The sequence below is a fragment of the Mustela lutreola genome, chromosome 4, assembly GCF_030435805.1.
Source record: "Mustela lutreola isolate mMusLut2 chromosome 4, mMusLut2.pri, whole genome shotgun sequence".
NCBI classification, from domain to species: domain Eukaryota; kingdom Metazoa; phylum Chordata; class Mammalia; order Carnivora; family Mustelidae; genus Mustela; species Mustela lutreola.
In genome coordinates, this window is record NC_081293.1 from 120,145,108 (window position 1) to 120,160,938 (window position 15,831).

General features: G+C 32.9%; 1 protein-coding gene across 1 annotated transcript in view; it reads right to left on the reverse strand.

The window, feature by feature from the left end:
* The window catches only part of SEMA3C (semaphorin 3C), a 176,589-nt gene that overhangs the window by 66,524 nt on the left and 94,234 nt on the right, over window positions 1-15,831 (reverse strand). The window contains exons 5-7 of the mRNA XM_059170961.1: window positions 11,694-11,813; window positions 4,352-4,442; window positions 475-594 (exon numbers count right to left, since the gene is read on the reverse strand). Of these exons, the coding sequence (XP_059026944.1) occupies window positions 475-594; window positions 4,352-4,442; window positions 11,694-11,813 (331 nt within the window). The remainder of the gene's footprint in view (window positions 1-474; window positions 595-4,351; window positions 4,443-11,693; window positions 11,814-15,831) is intronic.

A 15,831-nucleotide genomic window follows, 5' to 3' on the forward strand; every position in this document is an offset into this window, starting at 1 on the left:
CTAAATCAATTATTAAAAATTATATATACCAGTTTTATCATTTAAGAATCTAAGTATAAAACAAATATGAGGAGTTCCTGAAAACACCCTAGTCATTATATCTAACTGTCATAAATTTAGGAAAATCTTCAGGCTTGACATTATTAAAATATTTAAGCAGACTAAATGAATAAATAGCATATTTAATTGTTATATACTACAAGTAGACAACTGGAGAAGATTCTTGCATATGAGCCTGTTTAGTAAATATCATTGTCATTTTTATTTATTAATTTATGATAATTATATGACAGTTAATAAAGAGAATATGGACTATGGACTACTTCAAATATTTATTTTTCCTAAATATTTAAAGTCATAGACTACAGAATTGTTACATCACAAGTGATTTTTTTCAAACATTTTAACCTTTCTTCATTATAGAACTAAATCAGTTTAAAGCATGATTCTCAAAATGCAGAAAATGTTTCTTACCACTTAGCCATTTGGAATTGTGCTGATCAGTTCTGACTGCATTCCTCTTGGTTAAACTTCGAAAAATAGCAGCATCTGTGCCCATGAAATCTATATACATTCCAGAGAAAAGCTCCTCGTCTAAGAAAAAGTAAGAAAATGTCAACATAATTTTAAATATTTTTAAGGCTATTGTAAAAATCAAGGAAAACTCATTTATTAGGTAACCACACACATTACAGAGTGTTTATAATTGCTGGTTTCCATTGTCCATTAAATAAAAAAATTGGATTAAGTTTAATCTGGTCTCATTATTGCCTGTATGATTACCAAAGCAAATTTTTTCTACATAGAAATAAAAATTCCTCTGACTATACTTAATTATACTAAAAACCTAAGTTTATACAGTGTGTATCAAAAATGACAGAAATAATAATATACATGAAGTTAATAAAATGGCCTAATTAATTATTACTTTCCTTTAATAAGTCAAAAATACTATAAGAGAACACTCAGTTTCTAATTTTGGCAGGAATTAGCCAACTGGGAATTAGGACTAAGTCATTTAGTACCCTGAATCTCTACCTTCTCATCTTTAAAATATAGGAATTGTCTTATGATCTCAAAATTTTTCACCATGTGTTAAAAATTCCATGATTTCACTACATAGGTTGAAAATACTAGTTTTTATTGTCAAAATATTATTAATGATAAGGTTATTTTATCCTTAAAAGTATATGTTGTGATATTTAGTGCTAGAAGTTTTCTATAAGGTAATCTTTCAATTATAATACACAATATTATTACTAACATTATGCTAAAAGTATAATATTGTATTAATAAACCACATGTAGTTTGACACATTAAGCCTTAAAAAACAAAATGCAGAGATAAAAAAGAAAATATATTTTAAAATTAAATTATCATCATTAATGGCAAAATCAGATAGTTTAATCTGTATTTGCATAACATTAGATATTGAGCTTATTTGTTAAGGTCCATATTAATTCCTACCCTAGTAAGGACAGTAAGCAGTGAATTGCTATGTGTAACCCCAGAATAAAAAAAGTAATTAAATGTCTATTTAAAAAAGAATAAAATGTATCAGGTCTGACCCACTGAACCACTATGCAGCTTTTTTCTCTGACTGATGTTCTACAATTACTCCCCTGGCTATCTTCAGATCATGGTCATTTTGGCAGGACTGCAACATTTTGAAGCACTCCAAACTCACTGCCTAGTAATAAGTGATACCAATTAACCCAGAATAGAATGGAGAATGAAATATTTTTAATATGTGCTCACCAAGTCATGCACTGGACCCCTACCGGTTAGCAAGTGGGTATCAGCCATTGTGTTGCCCAGTTCTGCTTCCTTAGTGGGGGGTCTGAAACCCATGGAAACAGATTATAGGAAAATAACAAATGTTCATGAAAGCATCTGGAGCAATTTAGCTTCATTTTGTGAATATTTGTGAAGCATCAGCTCAAGTATTCTATAGACAGAACAGCTGTCAAATTAAGATAACTTTGTAATGAACTATTTTTCATTTTTACTATATCGATTACCCCCAGAATGGTGGGTTATAAATTCCTGCTTTTCAATAGACCGATTAGCACAGATATTATCCTATCTGTTTCCAGGAAGAAAAGGAAAAAGGACACTCGGAGGATGGTGTGTGGCAGGGCTGATTCTAATCCTACTGCAACTCATTATTTATGTTAAAAGCCTACTCGCCTTGTTGGCTTCATAGCCTGTCTTAAACTCTTACTAATTTTATATTTTTAATTTTTTAAAGATTTTACTTATTTGTTAGGGAGAGAGAGAGAGAAAGAGAAAGACTGAGCGAGAGCGTGAGAGCATGGGGAGGGAAAAGCAGACTCCCCACTTAGCAGGGAGTCCAACTCTGGCTAGATCCCAGGACCGTGAGCCAAAGGCAGACACTTAACCAACTGAGCCACCCAGGTGCCCCTTTTATTAATTTTAATAGCAAGTTAGGAATAATAAAGCTTCTGCTTTATCTTGTACAAGAAATAATTAAATAATTAATATCACTTTAAAAAGAATTTTGAGTAGGGATGTATTTTTCAGAATGTCTGTGCTGGTTTATGCAAAGATAAACTGTGCCTTTTAACTTTTAATTCAAAAATCCTTTGCTTTCCAATTTTACTTCCACTGAAAAACCTCCTGAGGCTCTTGATAGCTTCTTTTAAGAGATATCACCTAACTTCTTGCTGTGTTACAATGACATGAAAAAAGAAAAACAACAAAAAAGACCCTCTAAAGTTGAACACTGGTTTACGTACCACAACTATATTATGAAATTTGAAATTCTTCAGTTCTTGATGTTTCTTGATCCTTTAATATACAGAAATACTTTAAATGATCTGTGTTATTTAGTGCCTTGCACTAGAACAGAAATGATCAAACCCCATATGGCAACGTGAGATGACACAGAAATTCATTATGCAATATTGGAGACAATATTGGAGATAAGTTCAGGGGGATAATCAGTAGAACAAATAAAATGACAAATACAGGCTACTAAACTTATTCCTCCTTTCTGTTTTCAGTTTTGAGGGTAAGCAAATCACTTATCCTAATGTTAATCAAAATATTAAAAGATAAGGGCACCTCAGTGGCACAGTCAGTCCAATGTCTGACTCTTGATTTTGGCTCAGGTCATGATCTCAGGGTGGTGGGATCAAGCCCTGAAATGACCTCTGTGGTCAGCACGAAGTCTGCTTGTTCCTTTCCTTCTACTCCTCTGCTCGCTCTCTTTCTCCTTCTCTCTCATAAATAAATGAATAAATAAATAAATAAAAATCTTTAAAAAAAAAAAAGAGTGTAAGAATAAAAATTGAAGTCTCAAATCCTTGAAAAATGAAGGTCAATAACTAAATTAATTTTATAAACAAACTCAATTCTTTAAGGACAAAAATATTAAATGACTTATCAGTTTAATAGGAAAATTTTAAATGTTTTGTTTTAAATCTTTTTTGTTCTAAATGATATTTGATGCCTATTAGTCTTTATAGATCTTTAAAGATTATTTTCATAGAATTTAATTTGAAATAAATGAAAACTCTATATTTAGCTAGTATTACATATATATCATCCCATTTCGATAGATGAATATAGTTTTCTTCCTAATGGAAAGACTTTCCAAGACACTGCTTTTATTAAATAATATTCAGAAGCTTATCTGAAAAGATTCTGCATCAGAAATAGCTGAGTATCTTGTAATTTCAAAGCTTTCTAATTTTTGCTCCCAAGGATATCCATATGCATTTTGTTATTCTTTCATTTGAAAGAAATATCATTTGTAATTTTAATCATTTGTAAAATATTACTAAAATATGAGAAAAATGGGTATACTTAATACTAGAAAAGAACTACAGAAAATATTGAAAATTACTTTATAATATATATCATTCTTTTTTAAGATTTTTATTTATTTATTTGACAGAGAGAGAGAAGGAGAGCACAAGCAGAGGGAACAGGCAGAGGGAGAGGGAGAAGCAGGCCCTCCACCAAGCAGGGAGCCCAATGTGGGCCTCGATCCCAGGACCTTAGGATCACAACCTGAGCTGAAGGCAGCCACCCAATCAAATGAGCCACTCAAGCATCCCTATCACTATGAGTATATGAACACACACTTTTTGGTAAATGGTTGACTTGCTCTAGAAGTGACAGCATCATCATAGTGAATGAAAAAAATACATGTTTATCACTTCATCACAAGTTCTTGCAACTGATAAACTACAATTTCTCAGCTCACAACTTGCTGTTACCTCATTCTTCATATGACTATCTCGATGGGCATACCATGTCATGCATTTATTTTAGTTTCCCTTTCATTTGGTATTTCCCCCTCCCTATTTTATTTTCCACTTACTGATCATAACAGACACTGTGTTCACATTGGGGTTGAAGGAGCAGCGTCCTTTTCCAGATTCACACTTAGAGTCAATCATAAAAACTTGGTCCTTTATTATAGAAAAAACAGAAATACAGCAACAGTAAATAACTTTATATTTAGTTAACCAATTTGTTTTTTAGTAAAACAAAGCATCCTCAAAAATAATATGCTTTCCATTTGTTTCCTTATGCCTCTTCAATTTACTTTATTAAGACTTTCTTGGCCTATATGAAGAAAACATCTGGAAATGATAAGCAGACTTCAGCAGGCCAAAGTTCTCATCCTACTACCATCTACATAAAGCTGATCCAAGAAGTTCTTCTAAAATCAATATCAGAAAACAAACAAACAAACAAATAATACCAGCAAAATCCACCTGGGAATCAAGGATCATTGTAAATCAAACTAGATACATTGAAAATTAGCCAAAAGAAAATTGTCCACAGAGAAATAATCTATACAAGGATTATAATATTTCCAAAATAATCAAGACATTTATATATATAATATAATACATATATAATATAATATATAATATAAAATTTATATTACCAGTTAATTTTGTTATATAAGCATTATGATAGATTCAACAAAGTTGAATTCATAATTTAGGTAAAAATGTTTTTTACTCTTTCATTCATTTAACAAAAATTTATTGAGTATTTACTATATGCCAGGTACTAACAAAACATTAGGAATACAGTAAGTAAGACAGACAAAAATCTTTATCCTCAAGTAATTTATAATATAATGATAGAGAGTATAAACATACAAAGGATAAGTACAGAAAATATAAAATATGTTGGATGGTGCTCAGTGTTTAGGAAAAAATTTAAGCAGAAAATGGAACTTGAGAAACCCAGGATTGGAGGCAGTGATTCAATTTGAAATATGATGATCAGTGTAGCCTAATGGAGAAGGAATATTTTGTTGGTATATTTACCCTTTTCTTAAACAAAGTTAGCAAAACTACTACTAAAATTTAAAGACAAATTTTTTCACTTTTGTAGGTTGCATTAGATGATAGAAGATCTTAATTATAAAGCTAAGGTTTTTCAAAATTTTCCTGAAAGAAATTCAGGCTCAATATGGAAATGAAAGGATCAAAACATTGCTTTAAGAAGATTGGGCCTTACCTTGGTGTTTTAAGAAGATTAAGAATGGCAATTTTAATTTTATTTTTAAGATTTTATTTATTTATTTATTGGGGAGAGAGAGAGAGAGAAAACAGGCAGGGGAGGGCCGGCCAGAGGGAGAAGTAGATCTTTCGCTGAGCTGGGATGCTGTTGTGAGGCTCCATCCCAGGACTCTGAAATCATGATCTGAACCTAACCAACAGAGCTACTGAGGCACCTTGAGAATGGCCATTTTAAAAACAGACACTGGATTGAAGAAATAGATTTGCTTTCACTAGCAATAGTCCAGGAATTAGGTAATAATAATCTGACATGTCAGGATTTCAGGGATCATGGTAACAGCAGTAAAGATGCAAGAGAAGTTGTAAAGTAAAAATCAGCAGACTTGGCAATCAATTACAGATCAGATGTAGTTCAGGAAAATGAAGAAAAGAAAGACTTCTGAAGTTTTGACTCCTTAAAGAAAATAAAACTAGTTCATTTTTGTTACACTGAGTTTGATATGGTGGCAGGATATCCCTGAGATTTTAGGAAATCATAGCGTTTAAAAAGAATCACAGTCCTCTCATCTGGAAAGGTCTTATAAAATGATCCTCTTCAATGAATTAACTCTATAGATGAGGGAAATATAATTCGCCCAAAGTCATGCAGCTAAATAATGACAAAAGTAAAATTAAAGTTCAGTCTCCTCAAACCATAAGTGACTCTTAATCTCACAAAACAAACTGAGGGTTGCTGGGGGGGAAGGGAGTTGGGAGAGGGGGGTGGGGTTATGGACATTGGGGAGGTATGTGCTATGGTGAGTGCTGTGAAGTGTGTAAACCTGGCAATTCACAGATCTGTACCCCTGGGATAAAAATACATTATATGTTTATAACAAAATAATAATAATTTTTTAAAAAAGAAAAAAAATGAAACCTGAAAAAAAAAAAAAGTTCAGTCTCCTGACTCTTCACTATGTCTGCTTTCCAAAAGAATTAGTATCTACAAAATGACTAAACTAAACAAATGATTGAGGAAAAACAATAAAATTTAGTAAGGCCAGTTGTGATTACTTAGAGACATACACATATTTTACTACAAATGTGAGAGTCGGCACTGCAGGAATCGATGAAATTGTTTAGGTACCACTTGCTCTCCACTGAACTACTCCTCCATTGTTCAGCATCATTTCTCACACAATTTGAGTCTAGATCTTATCACCAGAAAGAGTGTGGTCTACCTGAATAATCACTAATTCATTCATGCAGCAACAATTCTCCAATTTCATCTCCTAGGAACCCATTTCATCAGCCTTCTCTCTTCCTGACTTTCTTTGTTAAACCATTTAGATTCTGTGCTCTTTAGTTCCACTAATTTTTTTGCAGAAATATTAAGTTCCTTAAATCTCTGGTTTTTTTCATTGAAACCAGCCTGGAAGGGCATGTCTGTCTATACATTCTCCATACTTGTGTCCAAACATCTAAGCATTTTGCAGAAAGTGATTCTACAAGGTAAATTCAACGTAATACAGATTTGTGATCACCAACACAAAATGGACCCTTTATACTGCTCAGTAAACTTTCAAGGATACTCTATCAACTGGTTCTTCTGATAATAATTTCAAACCATTGTCATGACAATCACCTAATTTGTTCTTAGTTCATATGATCAACAAATAATTGATCATATGACTGCAGAGTAAGTGAAGCCTTTAAATGAGACATCTTTAATTTCTCACTCCAAACACATAAATGAATATACACTAATACATCCACTAGTACATGAGAGGAACGCTTTCTCTTACTTTAAGGTCATTTCACCAATGTTTTGGATCTCATTGTATCCAATCTTCTTAGGCAACTTGTACTTTCAATTATCCCCCCTCTTTCTTGAATCTTCTTAACTGGAAACTTTATATCATCATTTAAAGAACGCAGTCAGTTCCTACACATTACTCTCATTGAGAATCACATTTCTTAAAGAATCACATAAACTCATCACCATTTCCTGACTTCTCACTTTCTTCTCAATCCATTTCAATTGGGTATTCAACCTCAATTGTTCTATTGAAACCCTTTTTTATATCCTAATGGCAACCACACTTCACAATTCCTGTTTACTTTTTAGACTTCATTTTACTTGGATTCTCAATGATATTTTAGATTGTTACCCATTTCTATCTTTTTAAAAAGACTTATTTTTATTCCGAGAATGAATACATTTTTGTTTTTTCCTCCCTACTTGGAGGGTTCTTCTTTCCTGGCTATTTCTTCTAGGTCATGTTCGAAGGTCCCTTTTTCTCCATCTTGCCATTAAATTAAGAGACCCTCAAGTTTCAATCATAGTCACACTTCTGTTTTCACATTATTCCCTCTCTGCATGACTAAACCCATGCATTGCTTGGGTTTCAGATACTCTTACAAAACAATGGCTCAAACATTAATATAGCCAACTGTATATTCAACTGCCTACTTGACATTTCTACTTGAATCTTTCAACAGCAACTCAAACTCAAGAGAACAAAGCTCAGGCTTAAAATCTTAATTCAAACATGATCCTCTTTGTTGCATCTCATCTCAGTTCATGACAAATATATGACTGAAAAGGCCAAAAATAAAAAACAAACAACAAACAAATATCTGTATCATTGTAAATTTTCTTTTATATAGCTAAATCCACTAACATCAACTATACTATTCTATACTTCATGCCTATTTTTCTGTCTTTATTGCCACTCTCTTTCTTACTTGAAATATTACATCCACTCTCTAACTGATCTCACGACAGGCCTCTCATTCCCTCCCCACCTTAAATCATTGGTAATGCAACACACAGGTACAAACACAAGCCTTGCCGTGCCATTTTCTGCCTAAGATCATTACAGTTGCTCCTCCTTTGACACAGGATAAAGACCAACATCTTAGAGGTAGCTTACAAGTTCTGAAATAATTTTGTTTTTGCCATTATTCTCATTAAATAAATACCTACTTATAGACTGGATCAGTGAGAGAAATAAGTAGGACCAGAAAGAGAGTAGGTGGTGAAAAATTAGGAAAGAAGGCATAGCAAAATGTCTCAGGTTATGGATGTCAATAAAGTCTTTGAAAAACAGAGGGCATGGCCAACATATTAGAGATCAGTCTAGGAGAAAGGATGCTGATTAGAGGAGTCAGTTTGATCACTGAGGAATCTTGGTCACTGAGAAATAGTATTAGTTTATGGATGGTAATGAAAGTCAGATCAGAAAGGCTTAATAAGGAAATATAGCCTACTAGTCTGAGAAGTTTTGTGATGAGTAAACGAGAGAAAAAGAAGAAGTTGAGAAAAGTCACAGATCTGAGATAATGATTTTAAGGAAAAGAAACATCCTATTTTAAAACAGGAGAAAGAGTAAACACGGGAGAAAGAAAACGAAGATAGTAAACAGAATGATGAAGGTTATTGATCAAAGAAATTTATTGATAAGAAAAATCCACAACTTTTCCTCTGAGAAGAGGAAAGCTATGAAAAGATACATAAACAAAAAAGTTTGGGGACTAATTTGCTTCAAAGGGCTCTGGGAATAATTTGAATGTCTGTGATATTCTTGGTCATTCAAAGATAAGTTTATCTGCTTGATGACTGACAAAATCAGTGACTTAAAGGGTATTCAACTGCTGGAACCAATGTATGGAGATATCTGATAAAATCAACCAGAAATGAGATATAGTAATATTCTAAGAATATGCAGCAAAATTAACCAATTATAGTTTTTAAACAAATGTTTTATTCATTATTTCAAGTCATTATGTACTTGTGTTGCTTTTTTTAGGAACAGACGACAGAGAATCAAGAGAATAGACAGAAGAGAGGTACCATAATGGTTAGGAATTGATGTAGCAAGGATTCGTAGGCTGTTTGGATAGGCTCTGAGAAAGCTCTGACTCAGTCTCACAGAATAATGGAAGATGCATAGGATATAATGAAAGTGTGTGTGATGTTGCAAATGTGAAGTAGGCTCATATAATAATCCAAGAATCAATGCATTGCTATTTGATAAGCAGATAGAAGGTGGTAGATAATGTCTCAAGAATAAAACTGAATTAAGTAATGATTGTGCCATCCTAATTTGGTTTACTCTCAAACTGCTTTAAAATACAGGATAAAAGCCATATCTTTATACCAGCACATGGTGTTACTAGTAAGTACTACTTCTGGTCATTACAAAATACAACATCAGTGATGCATAAGAAGGAAAATTCTCTCAAAATGCAACTCTCTGTATCATGTGGTCATTTTATGCTCAGGGATCTTTTATCCTAAAGAAAACAAATACAGTAGATGCTTGCTAGATCATGCATTCTATCTTTATGTTATTATTTATATATTATAGATATATAAAAAATGATGTTAATGTGAAACCCTTTGACTTGAGTCAACCATACACAAAGCTTAAAATTCCTAACGCTTTTCCTACTTAATTGGCTCTTATGATGTTCACATATTATTTAAAGAGATTAATTAATGAAAATGCTTCCCCCTTTGAAATCTATCTTTTGAAGGGAGACTAAAGTAGTTCATATTTAGTAAAGTGATTAAATTTTATTCCATGCTGGTTTTCCAAAGGAGATTATTTTTTGGACCAACTTTCCAATTAAGCCTCAAAGTGCATAGTGGGCAATTTGTACATGGGAAAATGACTTTATTTGAAATCTGTGCTCTGCAAACTGCTATGCTATTGTTGGCCTGTACAGTGACTGCACAGCCTTCAGTGGAGTGTCTGACAGATTGCAGACGTCTGGGGCAGTAGTTTATTTAATCAATTGATCACAGGCATGTGGTTCTAATGACAAGCTCAATGCAGCCAACTGTAGTCTTCCAAGAAGCATAGTTTTACTTTTCTTCAAGAATTGTAATATTTCATATCATGTTGAACCACTTAGAAATGCCTCATTTGGGGTCAACTTATAATTACTCAGCTATTTTTAAATGACTTTTTATTTACCAAAAGATATGTGTGTATAAATACCATGTCTGAAAAAATTAATAGTAAAACAATATAAAGAGAAGCACTGTTGAATTATATTTGTACTTGAGTACATTAATCTCTGTGAAAGAAAAATAAACTTAATGAGGTGTATCAGTAGCAACATTTAATCTTTTTTACAGTTCTAAACTCTAGAATTGACATTCTTTAAGAATTGGACATTCTAGATTTAAGTTGCATAAGGAAAACAAAGCCAGATAATTTGAAATAATTACATTTTTTAAATGCTTCTATTTAGTAAGACAACATGTTCAATTAAAGGAAGGAGGAAAGGCTCTTTTGGTCTGATGCATATTTTCCTTAGTCACTAATTACAAGCTCAGAAAAACACAGTTTTAAGTATCATTGGTAAAGTTCAACCAGCCTTTATTTGTCTATACATATTAGGTACATACTTAATGTTTAGCAAATGCGTTTGTTCACAGAACCCCAAATCATTTTAACTAATGTAAGAATAAAGCTAGAAAAGTCTAGTGTAGACTAATGTTGGTCTAAAATGAAAGCATTATCGACTAACTATAGAAAGCTCTTTTTAGCAAGGACACCTGGGCTCCCTGCTTTATGTATCTTGTATAGGTATCTCATAAAAGCTTACCAAATTTAAAAGTTACGTAAGAAATTACTTAAATTAGCTTTAAGAAAGTGAGGTTATACTGTAATATTTCTATAATTTGGAACAAATAGTATCAATACCTTTTTTAAAGTTACACCATTTTTCTTTCTTTTATGTTTTGTAGCTTTTTTATTCAGAAATATATATATTTACTTGAAGGCAAGAGCCACACTTCAGTAATTGTGGGGGACAGCAATCAAATTAAATATATTTTGCGTTAAAAAGGCTTCAACCTTTGACTGATTACAACTTTTTTTATTATTATGTTATGATTACACCTTTTTTAGATTCAAATACAGTTCTTTTTTAAAAGATTTTATTTATTTATTTGAGGGAAAGAGAGTGAGAGAGAGCATGAGAGGGGAGAAGGTCAGAAGGAGAAGCAGACTCCCCACGGAGCTGGGAGCCCGAGGTAGGACTCAATCCTGGGACTCTGGGATCATGACTTGAGCCAAAAGCAGTTGCTTAACCGACTGAGCCACCCAGGTGCCCCTCAAATACAGTTTTAAGAAATCTTTGGCACTAACACCAAAACTAACAATGAGAAATTGTTTCACTTACCTCTGATCTCCTCCCTCTATTCAAATAAGTACACACAGGGCTGAAAGCACCACTCCCACAAACGTACAAGTGAGTGCGATTAAAAGCCTGAATTACACGGACGAAGTTCCCACAGCCATGCTGAAAGAACAAATGAATAAGCAGTTAGCAATACAGTGACATTTATTGCTATTTCTAAGTAGTATGCTCATACTCCACCATACATTTCATTCCTGCTCTCACTTTGTTGTTGTTGTTAGGAGGTAATAAGAGAATAGCATGGTTTATTCTATTGGTTTACTTCAGGAAGAAGGTAGTTCAACTTGGATAATGAGTAAAATGGTATGTCACTCTCATATTTCAATATTTTATATACTGTGTAAGTTTTCATGTTCTGAAACTTTATGAACTTATTCTTTATCTGAGAAAGCTGAGAAACTGAAAAGTACACCAAATTGTTTCCTCAAATTTTCGTCAAAATGTTACATGTGCACACACATGTTATATAAACATATTTTGAACAAAACCGCCTATACAAGATCCATATCATCAGTACTACACAATGGCAAACGCTACTGGCTTTTACAGTTGGCAAATAAAACAGACTGCTAAACACATGCCAGCGCTGTGATATAATCATTGTCTCTCTAGCCTTCATCCCCTAAAATACCTTCTCCCCCAGTTTTCTTTTTCACCTGCTTCTAGTCCCACCATTGGAAAAGGTGTCATTTGTTCACTCAATGAAATGCAAAATATTATTGTAATTATAAGTTGACTCTGACCATGCAGAAGTATGTAAACACAGTTAGCACCAAAGGTAGATTTCTGTGACTGAATTAATCATTGCGTGCTGTGTATTGCTAGGCTCACTATCCCTTGCTGATTACAAATTAAGCAAGCGTGAGATTGAATGTGGTTTTCTTCAGTCATTTTTTTCACAAAGAAGATCATAAAAATGGTGTTAAAGGGGTGCCTGAGTGGTTCAGTTGGTTAAGTGTTTGACTTCGGCTCAGGTCATGATCTTAGGGGATTGGCATCAAGCCCCATATCAGGCTCCTCCACTCAGCATCGACTCTGCTTCTCCCTTTCCCTCTACCCTTCCCCCTGCTAGTGCTTTCTCAAATAAACAAACAAATAAATAAAATCTTTAAAAGATAAAAGATAAATAAAAATGATGTTACAAGGATAAATTTTTTTATTAATAGATATACTAAAAGGTAACAGTGGTTTTCCCATGGGTAGTCAGACAGCATATATTTCTTCTCTTCTAGGTACCATATTACTAATTTTTATAAGCACATTTATTATTTAAATTATTAGGAAAGTAAAAAAACCAAACCAAAAAAACCCCCAATTCTCCAAAATACAAGTTAGTTTTTTTAGAAGTCAAGTTTAAAGTCAACATTATTTTATTTTTTTCATAATATTCTCCCTTTATATTATTATTCGCTAGTGAATATATGCTTATTTTTATATGTAGTAATTTTATACAATTTCTATTATGGATTTTATATGAAACAATCAATCATTCGCTCTGTTGTCAAACAAATTAATCCTTACACACCAGACTACACACTTCATTTTTATTTTAAGACATCAAGAATTTTTGTTAAATATATAGTGTCACTATGTCTTGACACCTGTTTATAGGGGTACCTGGAAATTGACTACATAATTGTAGATGATAATGTGTTTCTCTGTAGAAAAAGAATAGATGAAGTATGGTGTTTATATAATACATCTATGTTAAGGTTATCTGTGAGCAATGAGACTTCTGTTTATTTTTTTCACATCCAAGTTTAGTCATTCTGGGATTCTGTATATACTATTTCCCCACATAAGACATGAATTCAATTCTATTAATAATAGATTATATGTCATCTTGAGTTTTGTAGACAGTTTACTGTCATGAATTACTGGTATTGGTAAGAAGAAAGATATCACTAATATGTTCTATATTTCAAATACATATTATACTTGTTTCATGTATATGTTTTTCTATCTCTCTGTATATTTTATATCTACTTATCATGATCAATATTTGTTGGGAATTTATCATTCCCTAGACTTTAGAATGATCATTTTACATATTTAACCTGTTTGACTTCTCAGGAGGTTTGATTTTTCACCTTTATAGCTTATATTTATTAAAGGTACTTATGTCATTTGGGCACTTCACATTCATTCAGTTTGATACAACTTAACGCCTTTTAGCAAAATAGAGCATAGAGCTTTTTTAGTTAATCTGCTTGAGGTCATGGAGCTAGAAATAGGTTAAACAGATTTTCAAGCACAAATGTGTTTAACATTGAATCTTGTACTTTGAATCACTTTATAATTTGTCCTTGGGTAAGGAATCTACAGTGGGTAGAGGAGAGTTTTTCCAAGTTATTAATGTTTACAGAACTCTTAATACTTTGATGTTAAGTATTTTTAATCTTCAAAGCCATGTTCCAATTAAAGTATTAGTCCCATTTTAGTGATGAGAAACTTGAGTCCGAAAGAGGTTAAATGAAGTACTCTAGTTTTAATAAGTAACTGAGCTGGATCTTGAACCATGGCTACCCTCCACCATCCAATTTTTGTAAAGAAAGGGGTGGGTTCACCATGAGACAGATTTCCAGGCTCCCTAATGATACCCAGTGTGCCCCTGCAACCTTCCCCACAGAGAAAAACTCAAAAGAAAAAATAGATCAGTTAATTATTGAAAATTATTTTCTAGGTCCTTTCCATTTCCATAGTTTTTGTTCACATTATTTCTGATTTAGACCACAGCAATCCTATCAATGCTATCCAGCAAATATTTACTGAACTCATTTTATGTAAACACTGTATATGGTACCAGCAACAGTGAAATAAATAAATTCAATTTCTCCTTTCAGAGAAAGGAAACCATAATACATGAGGCTACGTGTGGATGCTATATTAGAGTTATATTTTTTTCAAAAATATGCTGTAGGAGGAGAGAAGAGAGAATGAATAACGCTGACTTTGGTGTGAGGGTTTGTAAACGGGTGTCAATGGTGCTGGGACTTGAAGAATAGGCTAGATATTTTGACAGGCAAAAGCATAAAGAGCTTTCCAACAGACAGAAAGAGAATATGAACAAAATAATGGGGGCATGACAGGGCAGGGTTTACTCGGGAAGCAGTGCCTAGAGGGGATAGTGAATTATTGTGTGATGAAACCGGAGATGCAATTAGAGTTGGTCTGTCATCATGCCATCGTCTTCAGATGGGCAGTGGATGGTGGATTTAAGTGTACAGATATCAGAGCCAATTGACCCGGGTTCAAACTCTAGCTTTACCTTTCAGTAGATGTTTGAACTTGAGACATTTACTTAGCCTCTCTGTGCTTAAATCTTTTTACTTGTAAATTGTGATGATAACATTTGTTGTGAACAATATACTAATAAAGCACTTGGAATTGTGTCTGTCAAATCATACATATGCACGGTGTCAGATATTGGATTCTTTCATATGTTTTTTTTTTAATTTCAATGGTCAGAAAAGCCTGGTGAAGTGGACAGGGCATTTGTCCTGAACAGAGATTAGTACTGATCCTCTATGAAAGGTTTGGAGAATGCATCTTCAGTGAAGTTCAATACTGTGGATTTTTTTTTTTTAATTGCTTAGTTCTTTTTAAAAACTATTTCTTGATACAATGCTAAATGAAAAATTAAGCTGTTAACATTATGCAGAATATAATACCATTTTTTCTACACTCTTTAACATTTCAAACAATCTAATTTTTAAGTGATTACTTTGGGGTAGTGGAATTCATTTTATTTACTTAATAGTAATATACCACTTACTGTGTGCAATGTGCTGTTCTAAGCTCTCTTAAAATATTAACTCATTAATCCTTGTAACAACCCAGTAAGGTAAAGATGATGAGAATGCCCATTATGCAGACAAGGAAACTGAAGCACAGCGAGGTTAAGTTTCTAGGGTCAAAGAGTTCAGAAGAGATTGTTTTCTGTTGCATTTTACATGCTTTTCTAGGTCTTCAAAGATTTCCATACTGAACATGTATTCGTTATGTAATTTTTAATAGGAATGTTTTTGAAATGTCTTGGAGCCCAGATGCATAAGGCTTTAAAAATATTGACTCCTCATTGCCCAAACTAAGCAATGAGGAAAAAAAATCCCTGATTCTT